Source organism: Balaenoptera ricei, chromosome 5 (genome assembly GCF_028023285.1).
Source record: "Balaenoptera ricei isolate mBalRic1 chromosome 5, mBalRic1.hap2, whole genome shotgun sequence".
NCBI lineage: Eukaryota > Metazoa > Chordata > Mammalia > Artiodactyla > Balaenopteridae > Balaenoptera > Balaenoptera ricei.
The window spans coordinates 29,178,297-29,205,355 of NC_082643.1; the positions used below are offsets into that span (position 1 = coordinate 29,178,297).

Sequence of the window (27,059 nt, forward strand, 5' to 3'; positions counted from 1 at the left end):
GTGTGTCAGCCTCACTTTAAAGGACTGTTTAGGGACTTCCCTGGTGGCGCAGTGGTTGAGAATCTGCCTGCCAATGCAGGGGACACCGGTTTGAGCCCTGGTCCGGGAAGATCCCACATGCCGCAGAGCAACTAAGCCTGTGCGCCACAACTACTGAGCCTGTGCTCTAGAGCCCGCGAGCCACAACTACTGAAGCCCGCATGCCGTAACTACTGAAGCCCTTCTGCCTAGAGCCTGTGCTCTGCAACAAGAGACGCCACCGCAGTGAGAAGCCCACGCACCGCAATGAAGAGTAGCCCCACTCGCCGCAACTGGTGAAAGCCCACTCGCAGCAATGAAGACCCAATGCGGCCAAGAATAAATTAATTAATTAAAAAAAAGAATATAATCTCAAAAATAAAATAAAATAAAAGACTGTTTAAATTCAGCTCGTATTCCCAGCATTGAAAGATAGACTGCCTCATGTAACCATAGAAATATGTTGATTCTGGGGCTTTTCCTCAGACCTATAGTCTGTGAAGGGAGGGCAAGTCCTCTGCATGTTTAAGGTGCCCCATGGGTGCTGATCCAGCCACCTATGGAGAATCTTTTTTTTTTTAAATTTTTTGGCCACACCACGCGGCATGTGGGATCTTAGTTCCCCAACCAGGGATCAAACCCACGCCCCCTGCATTGGAAGCGCGGAGTCTTAACCACTGGACCGCCAGGGAAGTCCTGGAGACTCTTTTTTTAATGCTGATGATGGATCCACTCACGGAGTTGCCGATCAAGGTGCGGCAGGACATGTGTTTCTATAAAGAATCCCACAGGTTACATGAATGAACACAGAGGGTTGAGAACTTCTGCCCAACATTGTAAAGCAACTATACTCCAATAAAAATTAATTAAAAGAAAAAAGAGTTGATCAGAGAAAGGACAAAAATAGAAAGATCTGTTTCGATTTGCCAATGAATAACAATTGTGTGGAGGAGAGGCAAGCGTATTAACCAGGTTTAGAGTAATTATTAGTGAAGGATAGAGGAAATCAGGTGAACAGAAGATCCTAAAAAAGGTTCACAGTGGTGTTTCAGTGACCTTAATTCTTAACCCTGGCTGCTCTTTAGAACCTTCCAGAAATAAGCTTTTGAAAATTACCAGAGCCTGGGCCCTACTCCAGGCCAAGTAAATCAGAATCTACGGGCTGTGGTGCTGATTTTCCCAGCTCCTGGGGCGACTTCTGCATGCTGCCAGTTTCAGCATCATTGCTGTATGACACGCAAGAAGCCGTTTGAGTCACCTGCTATCGTTGACATCACAAGAGGGGCACGTTTGCCTCCAGACCCTTGGAGGCCAGTCTTTAGAGGAAATGAATGCTTGCCACTGTCCTCTTGTTCCACGTCTTAAACCACCGTGATTAGGACTCACTCTTTTATTTATAAAAGCAGTGGCCACCTGCTTTCTTGCCATAATTTGTAGCAGTTTATCGCTTAGAGCAAAAGCCAGAAAGTTATATAACTTCTAATTTTGCTAGTTGAAATTTGGGGGGATGGAAGGTGGTATTTGTGGAATTGTGTGACCTGTTGCTTGGCAACTTTAAGAGAGTTCAGCTTCTGCATTCTGTGAACTGTCAGAGTCACAAGAGTTTGGTGAGGCGGGTCAATTAGTTCTTGCTACAAAAAGGAAATTAATTCTTCCTTACGCAGAGGGCTTGAAAAGTCGTCCTTCCGAGCAGGCCATGTCACACTTCTTCTACTTGACTCCACAAATTCTTCTGCCCTTTAGCCCTCTTACTTCTCAAGAGTTTGATCTGATCCGACTGAAGGCTGGAGCATCTTGGCAGAATGAAACAAGGTGGTCAGATTCGTCTGTAACAACATATGCGGGCAGTTACCGGAAAAAGCAGCTGGATGATTCCACGTGCGGCCAACTTCAAGCAGGACAGCACTGGCCTGAGTGTAACCAGTAAGATTCCTTTGTGATTCACAAGTTACAGCGATGTCACTGTAACTGGATGAGAATGCTGTTAGAAGGAGGAGGGTATTGTCAACCCTGAGACACTTTGTAGACTTCCGCGCTGTATATTTTCCTGGGTAAATGTCAGGGGGAGGAAGAGCTAAATGTCAGTTACCAGCTGAAATTATGTTTGTATTCTCTATTTAGTACTCCTAAAATTATGCACAACTACCTTTACTCTTGAAAAGTTAAAATATGAGTATTCAGTTAAGATGTAGATATTTTGTCTTCTCTGCTCAGCAAAGAGGTGCTTTTGAGAATTTCACTTTGTTTCTTGTCTAGTTTTTCCACTTTGGGGAATTGAAAAATTCCCTCGGAGCAGGACTAAATCCTCCTCTGCCCTCCACCATGAATTGTCTCTGGATGAATTCAAGTGTTGGGGGCCCGAAAGACATATTCTGAGTGTTTACTATAAACCAAGCCCTATGACCGGCCCACAGAAAACATTAATTTCAGTTTCATATGGTAACTGAAACCACAGAAATAAGTAACCAGCACAGGGGAAGGAGATTTTATCAGTGTCTGTGGCGGGGGTGGGGGGTGGGGTGGGAGGGGGTGGGGGGGGTGGGGGGTGGGGGGGTGGGGCGGGGACGGGGTATTGTGTTTCTGGAAAGAGCTCTGTAAAGCAGCTTTCCTCTGAGCTGGTTTAGGAGGTGGGGAGAGAAAGGAGGGCTGCCTGGAGGAGAGAGTGCACAAAGGCAGCGAGCACTTAATCCCAGGTGTTATCTGACAGCTGTGAGCAACTCAGTGAGTTTGAGACAGAAAGCATTAAGTGAGGATGTGGAAAAGATGAGGATTCGTAATGCAATATTTCCCTCTGTAGGTTGTCAAATATCTTGTCCAAATTCTGGAAATCTATTTGAAAATCAATTGGATTATTGGCTCCAACTTGAGATGTGAGGAATAATTCAAATAATACCCTAACAAATACTAGTTATTTTGCCTTCCAGGGCTTTCCAAATTATCACAACAATGCTTAAAGCCAAAATGTCTCAGAAGTACTTTGCAATTGGATGCCTCGTCTGGTGTATTCCAGTGAACTACACAGTCGCTGCATTTTTAATAGCTCTCGAGTATGTTGACACCTCAGTTAACTTTGGAAGTCCCTTTGCTAATTCTGTGAATTTTGAGGCACCTCTAGGCCAGCAGGGGAATCTTCAAGGCAATGCTTGCTTCCCTATCTCAACCTTGGACTCTCTGAGGTATACAAACCCAGAAAATATGAAAACTGGGAGAGTTCTGACTGGGCCTGTCAGAAGAGTCCCAAATTCTTTGAAAAGCAATGATTTTCCCTTCTGCATTGGTACTTATAGAACAAATCCCTGAATGAAAAAGCAGCAGCATGTTGGATCATGCTTCTGAAATGAAGAGGCGCTGTGCCAGGGCTTACTAAAAGGCCACGGGACAAATAGGGAGCATTAGTTTGTTACAGCAGCAATAGAAAAGTACAGGCGGATCTCGGAGATATTGCAGTTTGGTCTAATAAAGTGAGTAACCCAATAAAGCAAGTCACACAAATTTTTTGGTTTCCCAGTACATATAAAAGTTATGTATACACTATATTGTTAAGTGGGCAATAGCATTATGTCTAAAAAACAATGTTCATGCCTTAATTTAAAAATACTTGGTTGCTAAAAACAATGCTAACCATCATCTGAGAACACAGGGTTGTCACAAACCTTCAATTTGTAAAACACACAGTATCTGCAAAGCACAATAAAGCCAAGTCCAATAAAACAAGGTATGCCTATAACACAGGTAGAATGGAGAGCAGAAACATTTTTATAATAAAGGAAAGTAAAAATTTTTATAATAAAGGAAGGAGCACGATACAAAATTTTCATGAATGTTTAAAAACAGGAAATATAAAAGAAAATTAGTACTTACCAGACCAAATTTTCACTTCCCAGTGAAAACACTCAGAACAGTGGAGAAAGGTTGTGTTTGCAATCCCAGGTAGATTAATTAATTTGAGCCAGATGCAATTTTTAAAATGAAATTTTAAAAGAATGCCACTGTGCTAAAATATGTCAAGTTTTTAAGAATAAAGACAAAGATGTGTAAGATCTCCACACAGAAAACTATAAGACATTAGTGAGAGAAAATAAAGATCTAAGTCAATGGAGAGATAAACCATGTTCATGAATTAGAAGACTAAATATTATAAAAATATTATTTTTCCCCAAATTGATTTATGCAATTCCAATAGGTGTTTTTGTGGAACTTGACAAGATGATTCAAGGCCAGGGAATAGCCAGGACACTCTCAAAAAAGAACAAAGTAAGAGGGTTTGTTCTACAGATAACAAAATTTACTATAAAGCCGCAGTAATTAAGGCAGGATGGCATTGTGGCACAAAGATAACAAATAGACCAATGGAACGGAATAAAGAGCCCAGAAACAGAACCATGCATATATGGGCACTTATTTATGAGAAAGGTAGCAGAACAGTGGAGAAAGGTCATGTTTGCGATCCCAGGTAGATTAATTCCAGATGAATTAGAGGCCTAAGTGTGAAAGGCAAAACAGCAAATCCATTAGATGACGACATAGAGAATATCTTGTTGATCTTGAGGTTGGCAAAGATTTCTTAAACAGACACGAAAAGCACTAACCACAAAGAAAAAGTGAAGTAAATGGGACTATCTTAAAATTAAGTAGTTCTCTTTAACAAAACACACCCTTACAAGTATGAAAAGGCGAGCTACGGAGAGGAAGACAAGATTTTCAATTCAGTGACTGACCAAGGGCTCATAACTATGATACATATAAAAAACTCCTACAAATTAGTAGGAAAAAGACAATCCACTAGAAAAATGGAACAGAGACTTTGAAATGAAGTTCATAAACCAAGATATCCAAGTGACCAATAAACTTATCAAAAGGTCCTTAACCACATTAGTAATCAGGAAATGTAAATTAAAACCACAATGAGCTTACTCATGTCATCTTCCAGAAAGGTTAAAATTAAAAACACCATTAATACTAAGTGCTGGTGAGGGTGTAGAACAATGAGGTCTCTCATGTACATCTGGTGGGAGTGTGCATTGAATTGTTTTCTTTAGAAAAACAGTTTGGTCTTGTTTTCTAAAGTTGATGCTATAAATTTCCTAGGACTTAGCAGTTCTAAGTATATACGCAGCTGAAATGCATTGTCACACGTGCACCAAGAGACATGTACAAGTATGTTCATAGCAGCATTTTTCGTAATAGCCAAAAAACTGAAAACAAGCCAAATGTACAATATGTACTATTCATCAGAATGCATAGAATGCATCAGAATGCACAGACAGTGCTGTGATCATACAATGCCAGTGTAAATGAACAAACTATGGTTACACCTTGTAATGACACAAACATTATATTGAGCATTTTGAGCCAGATGCAATACATATTGTATTATTCCATTTACATAAAATTAAAAAAAAGAAAACAGTCTAAGCCAAACTATAGTGTTGGGTATATCTGCCTGGGTAATAAAGAATATAAGGAGAAGCAAAGAAATGATTCCCATAGAAGTCAGGAAACTGGCCCACTGATTACCTGCCTCAGACCTTCTGCCCCAAACCTATTGGAAAAATAATTACTGGGGTTGGGCTTAGAAATGTACATTTAAAAATTAATACCCTCTAGTGATTCAATTGCTGCTGCAGGTTAGGAGAAGAAAGATACAGGTTGGGCCACCAGCTGTCATCTCAGGAGTTATTAGGGCTAGTCTGTGGGCTGAATACATGTCCAGGAGCATTTTAGGACTCTTTAGGCTGAGATAATTCCCCTCTATCCTTACCTCACACACACATTCCAGGTCCCCGGAGCTCGGAGACCCTCCTCCCCCCAATCAGAGGCCCTAAAACAATGGCCACCCTGTGTTGCCCTCTAGAAATTGATGACTGTGCTTCCCGCCAAGCCAACTGCTTGACTAAAACGAGTGTCATATCTGGATTCAGGGAAACTGAACTACAGATATGTTTTGAAAGATAGACACAGCATCTGTGAATCCCCAAGTTACCCCATTGCTACTAAGTTTTCCTGGGAAACCAACATAATTACGGTAATATTTCCTATTCCATTCATAGCACTTATCTTATTTTGAAAACAACTCTCTAGCGAAGGTCTCAGAAATCCTGTGAAAACAATTTTGAACTTAATGTTTGAGATTTTCATGTACAAAAGTTGAACATTTTACCCTTTTATGACAAATCAGGACCAAACAAATTACTAAAGACAATGAGAAAGTCCAACTTGGGTTGATTTAATGAGATTTTACGGTTGGGAGAGTGGAAAGAGAGGAAGAGAAGAAGCATCGAAGTTTAAGAAATCAAATGAAAGGGTGAGTGAAAAGCCCTGTTAAGTCCATAGTCTGTGACTTATAAACCCATAAGCTTATAACTTGTACTTGCTCTCTTTAGGATGTCATTGCCAAACTGCTTTGCCCGCAGGGCTGGTCTCCAAGAGACCACAGATGTTAAAGCTAAGTGCAACGTGATCAGTTCTGAGCACAGCCTTTTGGCCAAGTTTGCTGTCTTGATAACTTTTATGTTCTTGATTGTCATCCAGATGGTTTTCATTTGCCTACTAAAGGCAAGGCGTCTCTAGCAAGCAAATGAGCATGTTCCACTCTGGATCTGTCGCTCTTAAAAATAACAGTTATTCCAGGGCAAAAAAACTTCCTCCTCCATGTTAGTCCCAGAATGTACCTTTTGCCAGAGCTTGGAGCTCTAGGTAATGGAATCTGAGCTTTACTGGGTACATCAAAGAACTGGGAAGAAAAACCAAACCATTATAAACCACCAGCTAGGAAACTCCATTTACTAATCCAAACCCACCTTCACCCCGTTTTAGTTAAATCAGGATAACACTAGCTGCTATAATAGATAAACCTCCACATTCCAGTTGCTTAACACATTAAAACACAGTTTTTTTTCTTCATCTAAAGGCCCAGGAGGGTGTTTTGCAGACAGACATTCCACAGGGTGATCTAAGGACACAGACTTCCTTCATCTTGGGGTTCCACATCCCCTGGGGCCCCAGAGTCCTTTCTCTCCATCTGGCGGGAGGGGATAAAGGGTAAGGAAGGCACCCCTGCTTTTTCACCATTTCAGCCTGGACATGACTCGCATCTCATATGCTCACATTCCAGTGGGAGAAGCGGTCACAAGGCCCCACCTACATGCCAGAGAGTTTAGATTCCTGGGCTGGGTAGACTCTTCCCAGTAACAACTGCACACTGTGGAAGGGGACAGCTGGCCCTCCTGCCACACACTCTGATTTTGGGGGAAGAAACACAATAGGTTTTTCTCATATAATTTCCGCCTCTCAGGGTTCAATCTTTGAAGGTTTAATAAGACTAAAGATTATCTCAAATTAGGATTTTTAAAGCACCTTATAAAATATTCTGTTAATACTTTTTGTTGTATTTGTTGTTCAATATGTACCCATGTGTTGTGGGAGGAGGGTGGATAGTGTCAGGACCATCCTGCAGCCTCATGGGGTTCTCCTAAATAATGGACCATCACTATTCTGCTGGCTTTCCTCATAAAATTGAACTTTATGGGAATAGTGCATTTGAAATGGGTTTTACGTGTCCCTCTATGGTTTGTTGAGGCAAGAGACAGGACAGCTAACCATCTGTGCTATTGTTAAAGTCAGGAAAGACTTTCTTTCCCCGTTTGCAGTAATAAACATGAAACTGAAACACACTACATAGCTCGGAGACAAGTCTGAGCTAGGGTAGGGGAAATTAAATTACTTACCACTGTACCATAATTATTGCTTTGTTTTCCTATATCTCCTCTCCTGTCTTTATGGTAAAGTATTGGTAGAAGAAAGGTAGAAAGGACATAAATGTTGTATTCCTAATGATGACTTACTAATGGACCTCGCCCATGTTGCCTTTTTCACTTTCCTCAAATGGAATGGTCATTTTAATTTAACTGATGACTACACTCTTCATTAAGGGGTGACAGTATGTCAGAGTAGAATTATTTAATTTGGCCAGAGGATAACTTTCCTTTGTGCTTCTTTTCAATGTCCATGTCTAATTTTTGGATGATCAACTTTGTGCTAGAAGCTTCTAATGAAGGGAATTAAAACGTGAAGCCAAGGATCAGATTGTCAGTACAAGCCCACTGGATAAATTTGCTCACCACTAGTGGACATTGGTCTGTTGACTGTCTCTTTGTAGAAATGTGTCCATTGGGACTTCCCTGGTGGCGCAATGGTTAAGAATCGCCTGCCAATGCAGGGGACACGGGTTTGAGCCCTGGTCCGGGAAGGTCCCACATGCCGCGGAGCAACTAAGCCCATGCGCCACAACTACTGAGCCTGCGCTCTAGAGCCCGCGAGCCACGACTGCTGAAGCCCGTGCACCTAGAGCCCATGCTCCGCAACAAGAGAAGCAACCGCAATGAGAAGCCCGTGCACGGCAACCAAGAGTAGCCCCCGCTCGCCGCAACTGGAGAAAGCCCGCGTGCAGCAATGAAGACTCAACGCAGCCAAAAATAAATAAATAAATAAAATAAATAAATTTTTTAAAAAAAGAACGAAGAAGAATTGATAGCAGATGAGAGATGTCATTAAAATTTTTTTTAAAAAGTGTCCGTTCGTAGATATGCAAATCAGACAGGCTGTTCTTAAGTGTGATTCACATCATCAGAGGAAAAACATTCTCAAATTCTTTTTCACGACTGTCTTTCAAAGAGTTCCGTCTCATTTGTTCTGCCTACGCTAAGGCGGGTTTTCCTTTTGCGTCACTGTTAATTTTCTTTCCAAATGATATGGTTGTGGCTTTTCCCTTCTTTGGCGCCTCATACGCTCATCTCTCATGTTCAAAGAACAAAGCAATCGCTAATAAAAACTAAAATCAAGGATCCTAAAACTGCAATACCACAGACAGAAACTGTTCAACAATTCAACTTTCTAAGACAGATTCTAGCAAGTTTTGTTTAATTAAAAAGCTTCTCTCCAGCAAAAGCAATTTATGAAGAGCAAGGTGGGATGGGGGGCAGCTGGGGTAGCTCTCACGGGCTGTTCCTTTCCCTCTTCTCATTCTTAAGGCCAAGCCTGTGTCCCTCCAGGATGAGCCCAACTTACCCTTGCAAAAGGGTACACTGGGCTCTTTGATTCTTGTTCTTCCAGGAGACGTAGTATGTACTAGGGAAGAGGTTATCTATAGAATGACACATCAAAGCCCAGATGTGACAGCATGTGTAAGATCTTCTTGGGATATTCCCTAGCCACACATAACAAATTCCAAGTCCCTAAAGCAGCTACCTGGATCTCTCTTTATGGTATATGGCCTTTTACAAGGATGACAGAATCCAGGAAAATATTTACAAGAACCAAATAATATTCTGAGAGGGCAACATGAATATGGTTTGTCATGTTACTTCAAGAGTGTGTGTGTCCATTTTTAACATCTTCTTTTTCTCCTATTCTTTCACTCTCACTTTTATTCTCCTGCCAAGCCTTCTCCAAACCTCAAGAGACTTATAAACGTAAAAAGAACTCACCAGACCGCCCATAAGTCATGTCTTTACATGGGGAGATCTTAAAGCATAAACAAGATGATGTCACTTCTCTGTTTCCTGTCACACTTGCAATAAAATCCTAATTCCTTACCAAGGCTGTAAGGTCTTGCACAAATGGGACCCTGCCTATCTGTCCAGTCTGATCACTCTGTTCCAGTTACATTGGCTTCTTTCAGAAACTTGAAACTGCTAAGCCATTTCCCACTTCAGGACCTTTGCACATACATTTTCTTTGCTGGAATGCAATGATCTCAGCTCTGCTGAGCTGTATCCTTCAAGTTTGAATTTGAATGTCACCTCTTCAGAGAGGTTTTCCCCAGCCACTACATTTAAAGTCAGTTCTTCACACTCTTTCCATTTTTAATTTCCATCTTAGTTCCTAATTTGCCATGTATTATTGTATTCGTTTACTTGTTATCTCTTTCCTCTTCTAGAACATAAGCTTCATGAGTGAAGGAGCTTGTCTGTCTTGTTCATCTCTGTATCTCCAGCACCCAGGACAGGGCTCAGTACAAACCAGATGTCCTTTAACTGTATATTGAACAGTGGTTTTTATGGACCTTCCATGGTTGACTTTTTCTTTCCCACAATATATTTCCTTATAGAGGCAGTTTGTTACATAGAATTTGTCTTCCCAAAGGGAATTCATAAAGTACTTTCAAAAATTAGAATGTAGTTTTTACTGAAGCAACCTTTCAAAAACTTGTGTTTCCACGGCCCAGCAATCCCACTACTGGGCATATACCCTGAGAAAACCGTAATTCAAAAAGAGTCATGTACCAAAATGTTCACTGCAGCTCTATTTACAATAGCCAGAACATGGAAGCAACCTAAACTGTCCATCAACAGATGAATGGATAAAGAAGATGTGGCACATATATTCAATGGAATATTACTCAGCCATAAAAAGAAACAAAATTGAGTTATTTGTAGTGAGGTGGATGGACCTAGAGTCTGTCATACAGAGTGAAGTAAGTCAGAAAGAGAAAAACAAATACCGTATGCTAACACATATACATGGAATCTAAAAAAAAAAAAAAAAAAAAAAAAAAAAAAAAATTGGTTATGAAGAACCTAGGGGCAAGACCGGAATAAAGACACAGACCTACTAGAGAATGGACTTGAGGATATGGGGAGGGGGAAGGGTAAGCTGGGACAAAGTGAGGGGGTGGCATGGACATATATACACTACCAAATGTAAAATAGATAGCTAGTGGGAAGCAGCCGCATAGCACAGGGAGATCAGCTCGGTGCTTTGTGACCACCTAGAGGGGTGGGATAGGGAGGGTGGGAGGGAGATGCAAGAGGGAAGAGATATGGGGATATATGTATATGTATAGCTGATTCACTTTGTTATAAAGCGGAAACTAACACACCATTGTAAAGCAATTATACTCCAATAAAGATGTTAAAAACAAAAACTTGTGTTTCCAATGGCAGGCTTTAAAATCCTGTGTAGCAGCACATAAAATTGTAATACTTTAAAAATTGAATGAGGGAATTCCCTGGTGCTCCAGCGGTTAGGACTCCGTGCTTTCACTGTCGAGGGCCCAGGTTCAATTCCTGGTTGGGGAGCTAGGATCCCGTAAACCAAGCGCGGCTTGGCCAAAAAAAAAAATGGCACTGTTGCCTTTGGTGCACGGCTTTAGACGTACGCGCTCCTCCACCCGCCGCCCAGGCTCGGTAACAGGCTGAAGAAGGCACAAATCTGAAACACACACACGCAGTCGTGTAGACCAGTGACGGGGAACAGGATCTGGGAGAGCGGGAGAGAGGAAAGAGAGCGGGAGAAGAGCTGGTGCCCGCAGCGCCCGAGGCAGGGGGGTACCTTCCTCTTCTTCGTGCTGTGGGTGTCCTGTGGCTTCCAGGCTTTGTTCACCTTGTTTCCATAACGTCTCAGGGATGTGCCCCCTTGTGCTGCTCTGGGAGCATTTCCAAAGCTTTCTGCTTCTGGGGGCTGGGGCCCCAGAGTGAAGGTGGGGGCAGATGGGGTAGGGCATGCCTGAGGAGAGGGACTTTTCCTGCAGGTTTGCTGGTCGGTCTGGGGAAGGAGCAACAGGCCAGCCCCGGGACAGAACAGTGAAGGGGTAGATGGCCACCGCACCAGGCAATCTGCCCCAGCTGTCCTGGGAGAGACTCGCAGCTCGTCATCCGGGCTCCTCCACACCCAGGCCAGCATCTCCCAGGCAGAGGCATCAGGAGGACCGCCCCTCTCCAAGGCATCCTCTTTTCCAAAGGCCAGAATTGGGGCCAACGGGAAAGACTCACCTCCTCCGCCTCAGCTACCAGGAGAAACCCCCAGATGAAACGCCGCCAAACAGAAACCTAATTCCTACCTATCTCCTCCTGCTTGTGAATTCACGCCATCTTGTGCCTGTCACCTGAGATGTTTATCCCTGAGGTTCCACACTTTGCACTCCTACCACCTGCACTGAGAATGTTCTAGCACTTTCTCCACCCATCCCATCCCCCCCCCCCCCCACACACACACCTGTTGCCTGATGGAGACTGATATGGCTTGTACCTGGACTCCTGGTGCAAGCCGTTCAGGTCCATTCTGCTGGGGGAGGAGAGGACTCCTCAGGCTTCGACATGAATATCGAATATCGGCTGCTCCTAGGGCCACTCTTGTGTGCCTTCCATTGTTAACAAAGGCGAGCTGCCCCTGCAGGAGAGCAGAGGACCAGCAGGGCCGCCGGGAGGCTGCTTCCTCACCTAATCCTTGCCCTCCTCCTCTTCTTCCCACTCCCACTGTGGAGCTCGACAGCGCGGCTGCCCGAGGAAGGGAGCAAAGTGGCTTAGGACAAGCCTCACCCACCACGGGGCTCCCGAATTCACTCCTGGTGTGGGCTGTCACAGCAGAGGGACTTTCTAATGCCGGGATTTAGCTTGTTTTCTGGCTAATTTGTATGCCTGGCTGGGGGGAGCGCAGACATTTCTTTTAAACAACAGAAAGAGAAAAGCTTAGGTTGGCCACCCATAAATCTAGGCAGCCTGGGAAGCGGTTTGCCTGGGACTGAGGTCCTCTCCACACTCAAAATGACATATACGCCAGATGATGGCCAGCACACCCCAGAGATTCCCAGGATGGGCCCCCAGACCCAGGGAATACCAACGCCCCTTTCAGGAGTTGGGAATTTTGTTTTCCTCTATTTGAAATCAGGAAACAGTCTAATAAATGGTTAAATGTGTTTGTCAGAAAATATTCAAGTGTAAGGCAAGAGTTTCCAAATTCCCTGCAGAGACTGGACACAAGGGAACATTGGCAGCCGAGCCTGTTATTAAGAAGGTCACAAGATGCCATCTGTTACCGTGCATACTTTGCTGTTCAAGCAAAACATCGACTAGGAAGTGGCTGCGATTGCTTTTGCCCGTGAACTTAAAAGATAGCACGACAGTGGGCACTACAGTGATTTCAGGGGCTTGTGTGAACAAGCCATGGGTCTGCCTACGGGACGGGCTGGAGCTGTGTGGGGAGAAGATGGGAAGAAGACGTTGGTTTTAGGTCTGTCCTTGGTTACGGCTCCAATGTAATTTGGGACGCTGCTGCTTGGTTTTCTTAATCTTTTTCTGCCTGGTTTTTGCCATCTATAAAATATGATAATAGCACTTCTTTGCCTATAGTTATGAAATTAAGGCAAATAAGTGAATGCCTTATTATACACAAAGATTTTTAAAAATATTTATTTATTTATTTGGCTGTGCCAGGTCTTAGTTGCGGAGTGCAGGATCTTTAGTTGTGGCATGCGGGAACTAGTTCCCTGACCAGGGATCGAACTGGGCCCCCTGCATTGGGAGCGTGGAGTCTTAACAGCTGGACCACCAGGGAAGTCCTAATTTTTTTTTTTTAATTCATAGAAAAGTTGAAGGAATTGTACAACCAATATTTGCCTACTCTCTGCCCAGATTCACCAATTGTTAAGATTTTGCCACATTTGTTAACATAGAGCTTTATCTCAGTCTCTCCCTATTGATAGTTGTATATAGTACTTCTTTGCTGAACTATTGAGAGTAAATTACAGGTGTAATAACAGTAGATCCTTAAATACTTCAGCATGTACTCCTAGGAATTAAGAATGTTCTTTTAGCAAAAAAAAAAAATATTCTCTTACATAACTGTAATACTATTATCACACGTAAGAAACTTAACACTGATAGAATAATTTTTACCTAATATACAGACCATTAAATACCTTATTCTTAAAAATCTGTCAGGAAAAGATTCACTCTGTCATCTATCCCAATGGTTAGCAATTCTCTCTTTGAAATACCTTATATTTTTGAGGCACTTTGAAAAGCCTGATGAAAGCTCTGGGCCCTATCTTCAGAAAAACATCCATTGAGACACTTGTACAAACCAACAATGCATACCTCTTGGATCCCTCCAGGGTGCCCATGGACTCTTGGTTAAGTGTTGTTAATCTTTGATCTAAATTCTCCTCTTTTGTGTACATACAATTTAAGACCACAGTACTCCAAAAAGGTTAAAAACTATTTTTCTTCACTTTCCAACATTATGTTTTGTGTTCATGAAGCTTCATTTCAAGGAACTCAAAGTTTCAAGGACCTCAGGGATGGGTAGGTAGATCATATGATCCCCTAATCTAAGACAAGAAAAGGGAATCACAAATACAGCTGAGAGCGGTACAATGACAGATACCCAGTAGGTGGACTACATGATTAGAAGACCAAGAATATTTCCAAACTTGATCTTCTCTGATTCTGAAAGAGCGGTGCTCGCAAACCCACACTTGCTTTTTTGATAATTCACTTTTTAAACCAAATACCTGTGGCATTCCATCAGGGTTGGCGCAAGATTTATGGACCTAATATGTAAGGTAGAATTTGTTGGCCGTTACTGACATTGTTAGTTTCAACAACAAAATTGCCCAATTTGGTTGCAATTCTAGGAGGAGGAAGTGGAAGCAGGGAGGTGGATACACAGTAGCAAATTAGGGTAATGTTAAATGTCCTTAATTAAAAGGCCAGCTGAAACTGCCAAGGTCAAGTTGCACTGTGGGCTCTATTTTGTCAATTGTTAACTTGCAAAGAAAAAAATCGTCAGCTGACCGAACTCCAACATATGGCAGCTTGCTGGTGTTCTTCTCCGTAAACAGACTGAAGAAAATGAGAGATGTTTCTAGCTCAGTTAGAAAAAGACCAAGTTTGGCTAAAAGATGAACATAAATGTGTAAATCCCTCATGCAGTGGTCTAGCACAAATTCTAATGCCTGTTTTCCCCCTATAATCCATCAAACGCCTCAAAATTACTTTCTATAAAACTTCTATATTATAAAATCATATAATTTAGTAATTAATGATTATCTCATATAATTCTTGAAAGGGAGGGTGACAAAAAACTACTTAAAGCCTCTGGCAGGCCTATGAGATTTATAAAAGTCTTATAGAGCTTTGAAAGGCTAAGGATTTACAGCCAATGGAATAATCAGAGCTAATTATGCAGGATAAACTTCTTATCCACATGCTTTAACTGCCGCTGTGAAAAAGTGAGTTTTTCTTGAATTTAGCTAAATAATTATTGAACTCTTTATTTGACTTTAGCTTAAGATAGCCTGTTTTTTAAAGTTTATCAGCATAAAATAACACAAATAATGAGTATCTGCCAAATGCTATTCCTCTCCCTTGACTCATCCCTGTTGACCAGGCCCCATCATTTTATGCCAAACCAGACCCTCTTTACCTTTTTAAATCAATTTTTATTTACTTTTAATCAAATTTAATTTTTTCATATTATAGAAAATGTATAACTTATAATTTTTTCCTCATAACAATGGCTATAATCACAAAGACAAATGTTGGTAAGGATGTGGAGAAACCAGAACCATCATTCATTGCTGGTGGGAATGTAAAGTAGCACAGCTGCCTTGGAAAACACCTTGACAGTTTCTTTAAAAGTTAAACATAAATTTACAATAGGATCTAACAATTCCACACCTAGGTACCCACTCAAGAGAAATGAAAACAAATGTCTACACAAAGATTTGCATGTGAATGTTCACTGCAGTATTATCTATAGTAGCGAAAATCGGAAAGAACCCTTACATTCATCAGTTGGTGAATGGGTAACAAAATCTGATATATTCATACAATGGAACACTACCCACCAATAAAAAGAACGAAATATGGAATGTGGATGAACCTCAATAAAATTGTTAAAAAATACACTAGAGCTTCTTCAGACCTTGAGAAAAATGTATAGCTTTAGAATTTCAGCATAGTCTTGGTTCCCTCCGTTTCTAAGAGTATAAGCTGTGTATCATAGAAGAATGTTCCAAGCATAAATTTACCTTGACTTCTGGCTTCCAGTTCTGCATGTAAGGGGCTTGAAAGAGTCCACTCCGTCCTAACAACGGGTAAAAAGCTGAAGAGAGTGAAAAATCAACAACTCTTCTTAGATCCATAAGAGAGGTGAGGACACAGGGCAAACCGACACCCCCAAGATTGAAGAGACAGGCAGGTAAGTTCAGAGAGTCACAACTTACCAGAGCAGAGTCTCACAAGTGGAAGCCACTACAGGAACCAGTGCCAGGGTTGGAATACCTGAACAGTAATTGCTGACAAATTGCTGGAGGCTCAATGTAGACAAGTCTGAGAGTGAAAAATTCTAAAAGGACCCAGGCATAGGGCAACCCCTAGAGTATTGTGAGATTTACCCCCAGGAACTTGACCAGGTACCCACAGTAAATATCAGAGAAAAATCCCCTTGTGCTTCCGGCAGGGGGAGGGGAAAAAGGAACCATTTCGAAATATTCCAGAGCACTGTATTCTTCTTAACAAGGTCTACCCTTATGAGAAGCTAGTTAACCAGAGCCTAATCTGCCAGGGTATTATCATAGCCTAACTGACCTGGGAGAAGGGAAGTACCCAACTCCAGCTTACCCTAGCTTTCCATGTGGGAAAAGAAATACCCAACTCCAGTCCACTTTAGCCATTCTGTTCCACCTAAGCGGGGAGAAAAAAACTTGGAAAAACTTGTGAAGTTCACAGTCCAGAGGCACAGGTTCACTAAATGGCTGAGACCTAATCATAGGACTATAGAATGCTTCCCCTCCCCCTACAACTTACCGCCACATTATTTAAGGTCCTATTTACAGCAATTCCTTTTACCTGGTACAACACATTCTGCTATCAAGAAAAAATTACAAGGTATGCTAAAAGGCAGAAACACAATTTGATGTAACAGAGCAAGCATCAGAACCAGACATGGCAGGATGTTGGAATTATCAGACCAGGAATTTAAAACAACTATGGTTAATATTCTAAGGGCTCTAATGGATAAAATAGATAGTATGCATGAACAGATGGGCTATATAAGCCTACATGGAAATCCTAAGAAAGAACCAAAAAGAAATGTTGAGATCAAAAACAGTGTAACAGAAAGAAAGAATGCTTTTGTTGGGCTTATTAGAAAACTGGTCACAGCTGAGGAAAAAATCTCTGTGCTTGAGGTTACCTCAATAGAAACCTCCAAAACGGAAGGGCAAGGAGAACAAAGACAGAACAGACAGAACAGACTGTGGGACAACTATAGAAGGTGTAATGGGCACACCAGAAAAAGAAATAGAAAAAATATATAAAACAATAATGACTGAGAATTTTTACAAATTAATGTTGGACACCAAACCACAGATCCAGGAAGCTCAGAGAACATCAAGAAGGATAAATGTAAAACAAACAAACAAACAAACTCTACATAGGCATATCATTTTCAAACCACAGAAAGTAAAAGTTAAAGAAAAAAATCCTGAAAGAAGCCACAGGGGAAAAACACCTTACCTATAAAGAAACAAGATAAGAATCATATCCAACTTCTTCTCAGAAACCATGCAAGCAAGAAGAGAGTAGAGTGAAATATTTAAAATGTTGACAGCAAAACCCCACTAACCTGGAATTCTATACCCTGTGAAAGTATCCTTGAAAAGTGAAGGAGAAAGAAATACTATCTCAGACAAACAAAAACTGAGGGAATTTTTTGCCAGTAGAACCACCTTGCAAGAAATGTTAAGTTCTTTAGAGAGAAGGAAATAATATAGGTCAGAAACTTGGATCTGCATTAAAAAAAGGAAAAGCATCGAAGAAGGAGTAAGTGAAGGTAAAATAAAAACTTTAATTTTTTTTATTAATTGATCTAACAGGTAAGTTTGTTCAAAGATAATAGTAGTAACAATGTATTCAATTATGTATGCTTATGTATATGTATATGTCTTATGTATATACTTATATACGTATGCTTATATATAAGTGAGGTGAATGACAAAAATAATACAGGAAACAGGAGGGAGGAAATAGGAATATTTTATTATTATAAGGTATACTCGTGAAGTGCTATAGTGTTATTTGAAACTACACTTGGATTCGCTGTAAATGTATATTGAAAACTCTAGGGCAACCACTAAAAAAGTAAAAAAAAAGAAGTAGAATTATACTAAGAAAGGAGCAAAATACAATCATATAAAATGCTCATTTAAAATGACAGAAGGCAGAAAAAGTGGAAGACAAAAATAGGAATAAGGGCAACAAGTAGAAAACAATAACAAATATGGTAGATGTTAATCCAACTGTATCAATAGTCATTTTGAACATCAATGGTCTAAATACACTAATTGAAAGGCAAGAGGTTATCAGTAGATCAAAAAACAAGACCCAATTATATGTTATCTACAAGAAACCCCCTTTAAATATAAAGACACATATAGATTGAAAGTAAATGGATGGATTACTTGATTTTCATCATATGTAAGTTTTAGAAATACCATACAAAGTTAAATGAAAATAAATGCTTACAATGCAAACTAAGTAACTGAGAAAGCTTTGAGATGCTTGGTAGTATGAAAAATAAAAAAAAAAACACTTCAAATCATAATAATTGCTATAAAAAAAGTAAATAGATGGAGAAAAATATACTATGCTAATACCAATGAAACATAAAGCAGGAATAGCTCTATTAATTTCAGACACAGCAGACTCTGAAGCACGGAAAATTATCAGGGATAAAGAAGGGCATTAAATAATAATAATGATAAAGGGGTCATTTCTCCAAGAAGACATAATAATCCTTAACATGTATGTACCTAACAACGGAGTATCAAACTATGTGAGGTGAAAACTGATAGAAAGGAGAAATAGATGAATCCACTATCATAGTTGGAGATTTCAACACCTCTCTATCAGAAATGGACAGATCTAGAAGGAGGAAAATGAGTAAGGACATAGTTGAACTCAACAACATATCAATCAATTGGATATAATCAACATCTATTAAATAACTTCATCCAACAACAGCAGAAAATACATTTTTCTCAAGCTCACATGGAAGATTCACCAAGATAGACCACATTCTGGGTCATAAAATACACCTTAACAAATTTAAAAGAATAGCAATCATAGAATGTCTGCTTTCAGACCACAGTAGAATTAAATTAGAAATCAATAGCATAAAGATAACTGGAAAATCCCCAAATACATGGAGATTAAACAATACATTTCTAAATAACACATGGGTCAAAGAGGAAAGGTCAAGAGAAATTTTAAAATATTTTGAACTAAACGAAAATGAAAACACAAATTATCAAAATTGGTGGAATGCAGTAAAAGCAGTGCTTCGAGGGAAATTTATAGCATTGAATGCATATATTAGAAAAGAACAAAGATCTAAAATCAATTTAGTTTCCACCTTAGGAATCTAGAAAAGGAAGAGCAAATTAAATCCATAGTAAGCAATAGAAAAGAAACAATATGTAGTAGAGTAGAAATCAATGAAATTGAAAACAGGAAATCAAGAGACAAAATAAAGGAAACAAAAAGCTGTTTCTTTGAAAAGATCAAGAAAATCAATAAGCCTCTAGCCAGGCTAACTAAGAAAAAAACAGAGAAAGGACATAAATTACAATCAGAAATAAATGAAAGAAGGTAAATCACTACAGAGCCCATGGACATTAAAAGTATACTAAAGGAATACTATGACCAATTCCATGCTGACAAATTTGATAACCAAGATGAAATGGACCAATTCCTTGAAGATAGAAGCTGCCAAAACTCACACAAGAAAAAAATACACAATCTGAATAGGCCTATATCTATGAAAGAAATTGAATTAGTAATTAATAACATTCCCAAGCAGAAAGCAATAGGCCCAGATGGGTTCACCAGTTAATTTTACCAAACACTTAAGGAAGAAATTATACTAATTCTCTACAATCTCTTTCAGAGGTTAAGAGGTGAGGGAATACTTCCTAATTCATTCTATGAGGCCAGCATTACCCTAATACCAAAGCCAGACAAAGATATTACAAGAGATATGTAGATAAACATATCTCATGAACACAGATGCAAAAATCCTCAACTAAATATTAGCAGATAAATCCAACAATGTATAAAAAGAATTATAACCACAACCAAGAGGTATTTATTCCAGGTATGCAAGGCTGGTTCAACATTCGCAAATCAATTAATGTATCCATCACATCAATAAGCAAAAAACAAAAACAAAAACAAAAAAAAACCCCACATGATCATATCAATAGATGCAGAAAAAGCATTTGACAAAATTCAACACCCATTCATGATAGTAAACTAGGAAAAGTCTCAGTAAACTAGGAAAAGATGAGAACTTCCTCAACTTGATAAAGAAAATCTACAAAAAAAAACCTATAGGTAACATCATATTTAACGACAAACTCAAAGCTTTCCCACTAAGATCAGGTACAAGGCAGGGATTCTCCTCTCACCACTCCTTTCAACATAATACTGAAAGTACTAGCTAATGCAATAAGACAAAAAAAGGAAATAAAAGGTATAGAGACTGAGAAGGAAGAAATAAAACTGTCTTTGTTCACATATGACACAATTTTCTATGTAGGAAATCCAAAAGAATTGACAAAAAAAGTCCTGGAAGTAACAAGTAATTATAGCAAGGTTGCAAAATACAAGGTTAATAAACAAAAGTTGATTGCTTTCCTATATACCAGCAATGAACAAGTGGAATTTGAAATTAGATTCAGTGCAACCCCAATCAAAATCCCAGCAAGTTATTTTGTGGGTATCAACAAAGTGATTCTAAAATTTGTATAGGGAGGGATAGATAGGCAGAGCACAGAGGATTTTTAGGTCAGTGAAAATACTCTGTATGATACTATAATGATGGGTACATGCCATTATACATTTGTCCAAACCTATAGAATGTACGACATCAACAGTGAACTGTAATGGAAACTGTGAACTTTAGGTGATTATGATGTTACAGTGTAGTTGTGTCAATTGTAACAATGGCTAACACTCTGGTGGGGGAATGTTGATAATGGGGAGGCTATGCATTTGTGGGTGCAGGTGGTATATGGGAACTCTGTGTATCTTTCTCTCAATTTTGCTGTGAACCTAAGACTGCTCTAAAAAATTAAAATCTTTTAAAAAGTAGAGCATTTGAAAGGTTAACTTTTCTTTTCTATGGGGGAGAGGGGACATAAAGAATTATTTTGTAGCTGAACTAAAATTTAAGAAAATTAATAAAGACTGAAACACAGTCCCTATTTTAGACTTACTTCAGGAAAACCTCATAGAGAAAGCCAAAGGACATATAAAACTGAATTATTCTGATAACACTTTTTTTTTATAGACTCAAATAATTTCAATGTCTTCTTAGCTATTATCAGTATGGCTTTCTTTTTAAAATAATATTGAAATATGTACCATAAAAAAACAAACATTTTTACCCAGCCACCCCAGAAGCTCCAGAATGTTTACTATGACTTAACTTTTAGTTATAGCTTTGTTTTACCGCTTACTTTTCTGTTGGTCAAATTCTAAAGGGAAATAAGTGATGTGTATACAATTTGTTGGTATAGCCTAATTGGGAATGTAAGAAATTTTATTCTAGCACTGGGCTTGATCCTGGTTTTCCTTCTTCATTTGCACGCAGGACTATTCCCTCATATAACCAGTTCCTTTAAAAATTCATTTGATGTCAAGCATGGAGTGGTAAGTCCAACATTTCTCAGTGATCATTTATATGTAGAGCTTAAATGATTGCATACTGCATATTATTTATTTAAAAAAAACTGGAGGGAGTTGGAGTTATTGTTTAATATATTCATTCATTAAACATTTATTCCTGAGTGCTTATTATGTGTGTAGCGTTCCTCTAGATGATGGAGAAACAGAGATAACCAATATTATAATTGTGAACTGATGATACTGTACTTCTTTTAATAGTCACCAACTTTTCCTCTTTCCCATGTGTGACAATAACGATACAAACTACATTGACAGTTAAAAACAAAAACAGCTTTTCTCTGATTGAAAACTTTCAAATAATACAGAGAAATAGAGACAAAAGTAAAAGTCACCTGAAATCCTTCCCCTCTCCCCAGGGATAATCACCATTAACATTTTAGTGAACTTCCTTAGAAACGTCTCTCTACACTTATGCATACATAAAGATGCGCACAGGCATACACTTAGAGTACATTGATGGGATCCATTGTCCTCTGTAATCTGCTTTAACCACTTAATGTTTTCATGGACATCTTCAATGTTAACACAATCATTATTTTAATGGATACATAATATTCCATTGACTGGATGTATCAATTTAAAAATATGCCTTGTTGCTGGGCATTTAGGTTTTTTAAATTTGTAACTATTATAAATAATGCTGGGATCAGTAAATTTGAATGTAAATTTTTGCAATTGTACAATCATCATCTCAGAGTCCTTTCCCATAAGTAGAATTCTTAGGTTAGAAGGGATGCTTATTTAAAATTTTGATGTACAGCCAAATTGCCTTCCAGAAAATTGGCCTTATGAACTAGCAATCCACAAGAGTGCCTGTTTTCCTATATTTTCCCTAACACTGGCTCTAAAAAATAATTTTGATATTTTCTAATTTGATAAAGATATTTCAATCTCCTTTTAACTTTCATTTCTTTGATTATCAGTGAGGTTGAGCATCTTCTGTTTACTAGTTATTCATAGCTCTTTTATGACTTATAGTCAATTCTCATTATTCAACATAGTTATCTTTTCTAAAGTCTCCACTAACACTGAATTACTGAATACTGAACTATTATTGCTCCTAAGGGAAATGGAGGGTCAGGTTCCTGTGAGCCTCTGGTCATACGGTTTTCACCAACTGATCAATATGTAAATTTGTTTTATGCGTGTTTCTGTTTAACCATACCTTATTTAATATATATATATTTTTTAATTAATTAATTAATTTATTTATGGCTGTGTTGGGTCTTCGTTTCTGTGCAAGGGCTTTCTCTAGTTGTGGCAAGCGGGGGCCACTCTTCATCGCGGTGCGCGGGCCTCTCACTGTCGCGGCCTCTCTTGTTGCGGAGCACAGGCTCCAGACGTGCAGGCTCAGTAATTGTGGCTCACGGGCCTAGTTGCTCCGTGGCATGTGGGATCTTCCCAGACCAGGGCTCGAACCCGTGTCCCAAGCATTGGCAGGCAGATTCTCAACCACTGCGCCACCAGGGAAGCCCTAATATATATCGTTGATCCATTAACGTTGAACTCACAGCACTATAACTTGTACCTAAACAAAGCTTATCTAACAAACGTATTTTCTCTGTAAGGCACATCACAGCCTTCCTGCACTTAGGAACCCTAGACAGCACATCAGCACTGCACCTGGGGGCCATTTTAAACAGTGAAGTCATTAACAAAAAACATGAGAATGCAGAACATGTGGCATTAAATTGGCTGCAAAAAGGACACTTTGTTTACTGTATGAGAGCTGAAGCAAGAAAGAGTGTGCTCTTGTTGGACCTCCATCGACACCGTGCAGGTCAGGTGACTCAAACTGTTTGCCACTTTGGGCATGTCCTTGAACAATCTCAAAAGTGCTGCGAGTATTGACTTTGGGGTTACATAAATATTTTAGCAAGCAGGCAAATTTTCAAATATGGAATCCATGAGCAACGAGAAGTGATTGTATTCACCTCCTTTGCCCATTTTTCTACCAGGGTGTTTAGCTTTTTCTTATTGGCTTGTGTAAGCTATTTGCATATAAGGAGAGCAATTTCATAAGTATTTTCTCCAATTTTGTCTTTCTATCCTATTGCTAGTATCTGTTAGTATAGTGGCTGCTGACAGCAGTATCAAATGCCTTTTGAATGGGGAGGTCAACACAGTGGAAACACAACAGTGGAAAAGGAATTTTATTAAGTTTCGATTGTGAAAGTGGTTGGTTTTATTTTTAATCTCTCTTTTTCACAGGCGCACCGAATTCTGTCTGGGGATTTTCCTCTAGCACCTCCAAGTTATGAAAGAACCTGTAAGTCCAATCCAAAACTACCACTTTACATTCATGTTCTGCTTTTATTGTAATTATGATCTTTATCCGATATCTTCATCCATTCCAGAGTCTGAAGTCATTTAAGGCCTTTTGCATTTCTGCCTCCTTCCTCCCATCATGCACTTTGTTACATCATTGCACGTACCTCTCCTAACGTAACTGTAAGGATGGTAGGATGCAGAAGTAAACACTGGGAGGATTCCCACAGAGGCGCTGCTAGCAGCAGCTCTGAAAAAGAGTGTACCTGTGAAAAGGTTGTGATGGTGACAGAAGCTGGGGGTCGGGGTGGGAGGGCAGCATGTGTGTGTGTGTGTGTGTGTGTGTGTGTGTGTGTGTGTGTGAGGTAGGTAGTGTGTATGAACTATTGATTAAAAAATGGTTTAGGAATGTCTGTACAGTTCATTTATTCATACTATGATAGACTCTACCACGAGCACTTACACACTGGCTGTCTCTTCATGCCAGATGTGAGAATTAAAAAGCCAGCATCTGAGAACCTGATGAAGTACAGTTGACTAAGGAGAGAGTTCCCGAAGCATGTAAGAATCTTTTCACTTGTCACCCAACGGTGGATCCCTGGGAGCGTCAGTAATTTTGCACAGTGTAGCCGTGAGGGTGGAGGTGTGTGTATGTTTAGAATTGGTGTGAAGGTAATCCACAATTTACAATAATGTGATAAACAGAAAAGACTATAGAAATAGACTATTCTGATAAGCAGTCTTCCCAAAAGCATCACGAACATTTCTTGTCTAGATCTCTACAGTTATTTTGGAAACAAGCCTCAAAGAGGCTTTTAGGGACTGGAATTTCTCTCGTATGGTCCAAATTCTCCTCAGTGACATCAGGGTTTCGCTAGATTCCATCTCTTGCGAAAAAGGCAATAAGTTCTCAGATTGTCCTCCCCTTCTGGGGACCCACCGTGGGTGCCCAGGGTCCTGGGCTCAGCTTTCTCATGTGCCCGTTCTGCTACCCAACATCTCCTGTTCCCGGTCCCCGTGACATGGCCCTCCAGAGCAGGGGCTTTGTCTTGCCTACTCAGACGTTCTCAAAACCCAGTAATTTTTAACAGGATGTGAAAATGGGATTCTTATATCTTAAGAGTTCTGGCAGAGACTTCTAGAGAAAGAAAGAATAAAAACTGGTTTCTACAAGCACCCTACTGACTTCACCTCATTTAATATAAAATTAACAACGATTTCTGCTATCCTATTACTTTTGCTTATTAAGATTTCTCTTTAAATTGACTTAAAACATGTGGCCTCACCCTAAGTAATTATATTTACAATACCATGGGCTTGGTATGCTAGTTATGTGCATTACACAAAAAAACCTGGACTTCCCTGGTGGCCCAGTGGTTAAGACTCCAAGCTTCCACTGCAGGGGGCACGGGTTCGATCCCTGGTGGGGGAACTAAGATCCCGCTTGCTGCACCACGGCGAGGCCAAAAAAAACCAAAAACAAAACCTGACCATTAAAATAAAAAATGTTACTCAAGTACCACCTAACATTATCATAAGGACCACCAGTATATATACATATCACTTTGGAAAACCCTAGTCTGTGGCACCAACTAGCTTATCTGATAAATTTAGTTAATGGGACAGGGTTGAACGGCCCACCTCCGTTCCCAGGTAGCTTATCTGTTTAATGGTGGCCTTCCAGAAAGTTACCAGATAACACTCCTAGCACGGGAGGGCAGGGCTGTGGCAGGCTGTGGAGGGAGTTATTCGGGGGCATTTGAAGCTGGGCAGTCCACTGAATGTTGTATTATGCGGGCAGCCAGGGACCTCTCTTCCCTGTAGGGTTGATGCCTGCTTCTAGGAAGGGTAGCTGATTTCCTGAAAGTATATTTACTGCTAGCTGGCCTCCTGGGAGTTGCCCGGGAGAATCATGAACTATTGTTAAATAAATAAATCCCTCTTGCTGCACAGAGTTGTACTGATGCCAAGCAATTCCGCTGCCAGTGTCCGCAGCTGTTCCAGGGAACAGTTGCCTGTCTCTTCGAGGTGCTTCCCCGACCCCCTCCCCTAAAGTGAATTTTCTATACTCACAGTAGCTTCTTTTTAGTCAACAATTCCCGACAAATTAATGACATTACATCCTGCTCTTGTTTATATGGTGCAACAGGCTAAAAGTACAACACACACACACACACACACACACACACAGGTACACCCCACACAATTAATATGGGGTACTTGTTTGGGAAGCCTTGGGCCTAGAGTTCTGAGCAAAGAATAAATCACAACTTGTAATTTATAGGACAAGGCAAAAATCTTAATTAAAAAAAAAAAAGGCATTATATTTGGGGGAATGGGAACAAGCACTGAGATGTAAAATGTACACGTTCCTGCATCGGCAGCAAGTAGGGACTGAATGAGATTTTCAGCAATGAGTAAGGACTGAATGAAAATTTCAACCATCATTAACAGTATTCTCACTTTAAAAAGTATTTGCTTGGTGTCTAATGCTTTTGGTAACCATCTTCTGCATATTTATATTTCTGGGTCCTGTCTTCTAGAAGTTCATGATGTAACACTGGAAAGCAGAGATATCCACGCCCAGGAATGTCTGGACTAAAGGGATGGTAGGGAAGACAGGGGGAAAAAATCTTACCGCTAAAGGATGATTTAAGGGGCAGTAGAGAAGCACTGAATGGTTCGGTTATTGATTCCAAGAGTTCTTGCCTCTTTTTCCTCTCCTGCTTATTGATCTGGGCTTCCTGACACAGACACGATACATGAAATAGGAAGGTTAAAGGAGGTGGAAGAAAATGCAGGAACAATCCCAATTCCTGCTCGTTACCGATGTCTTGGCAATTTAATTCCCAATTCTGTGCAAAAAAGTAACCTTAGCGGATGGGCGAGTGCTGACAACCAGGCCATTTTTTTTTCCAGCTTCGGGGACCATGTAATTCTACAAGCAAGACTAGCTCATCTGAAGACTCAGAAGCTGATCAATACTCCGTTTACAGTCTGGGAGGACCGTTCTCATCATTTAGCTGAGTCGGAAAACGAAGCCACAAAGCTGGAGGCCCCGAGCTTGCTTAATTAACGCCTTTGAGGTATGAGAGGGCCCGGGAAGACCCGGACGTGGGCAGGGTAGCTTTCTTGGGCACTTGCCGGGGCTTCAAACGCCTTCATCCCTCAGTTTGTTTTTTCTCTTAAATTGGAAGAGGGGACAAAAGTCATCGTTATAATCATTATTAAAATTTCCTT

The 27,059-nt window shown here is 40.1% G+C and overlaps 1 protein-coding gene across 1 annotated transcript; it reads left to right on the forward strand.

Annotated features, from left to right (window-relative positions):
* The first annotated feature begins 1,714 nt into the window (after positions 1-1,714).
* On the forward strand, positions 1,715-26,846 carry C5H4orf51 (chromosome 5 C4orf51 homolog). The gene is made up of 4 exons (XM_059924339.1): positions 1,715-1,941; positions 6,402-6,461; positions 21,455-21,515; positions 26,739-26,846. Exons 1-4 carry the CDS (start codon positions 1,715-1,717, stop codon positions 26,844-26,846), a joined length of 456 nt encoding a protein of 151 aa, XP_059780322.1.
* Positions 26,847-27,059: the final 213 nt, after the last annotated feature.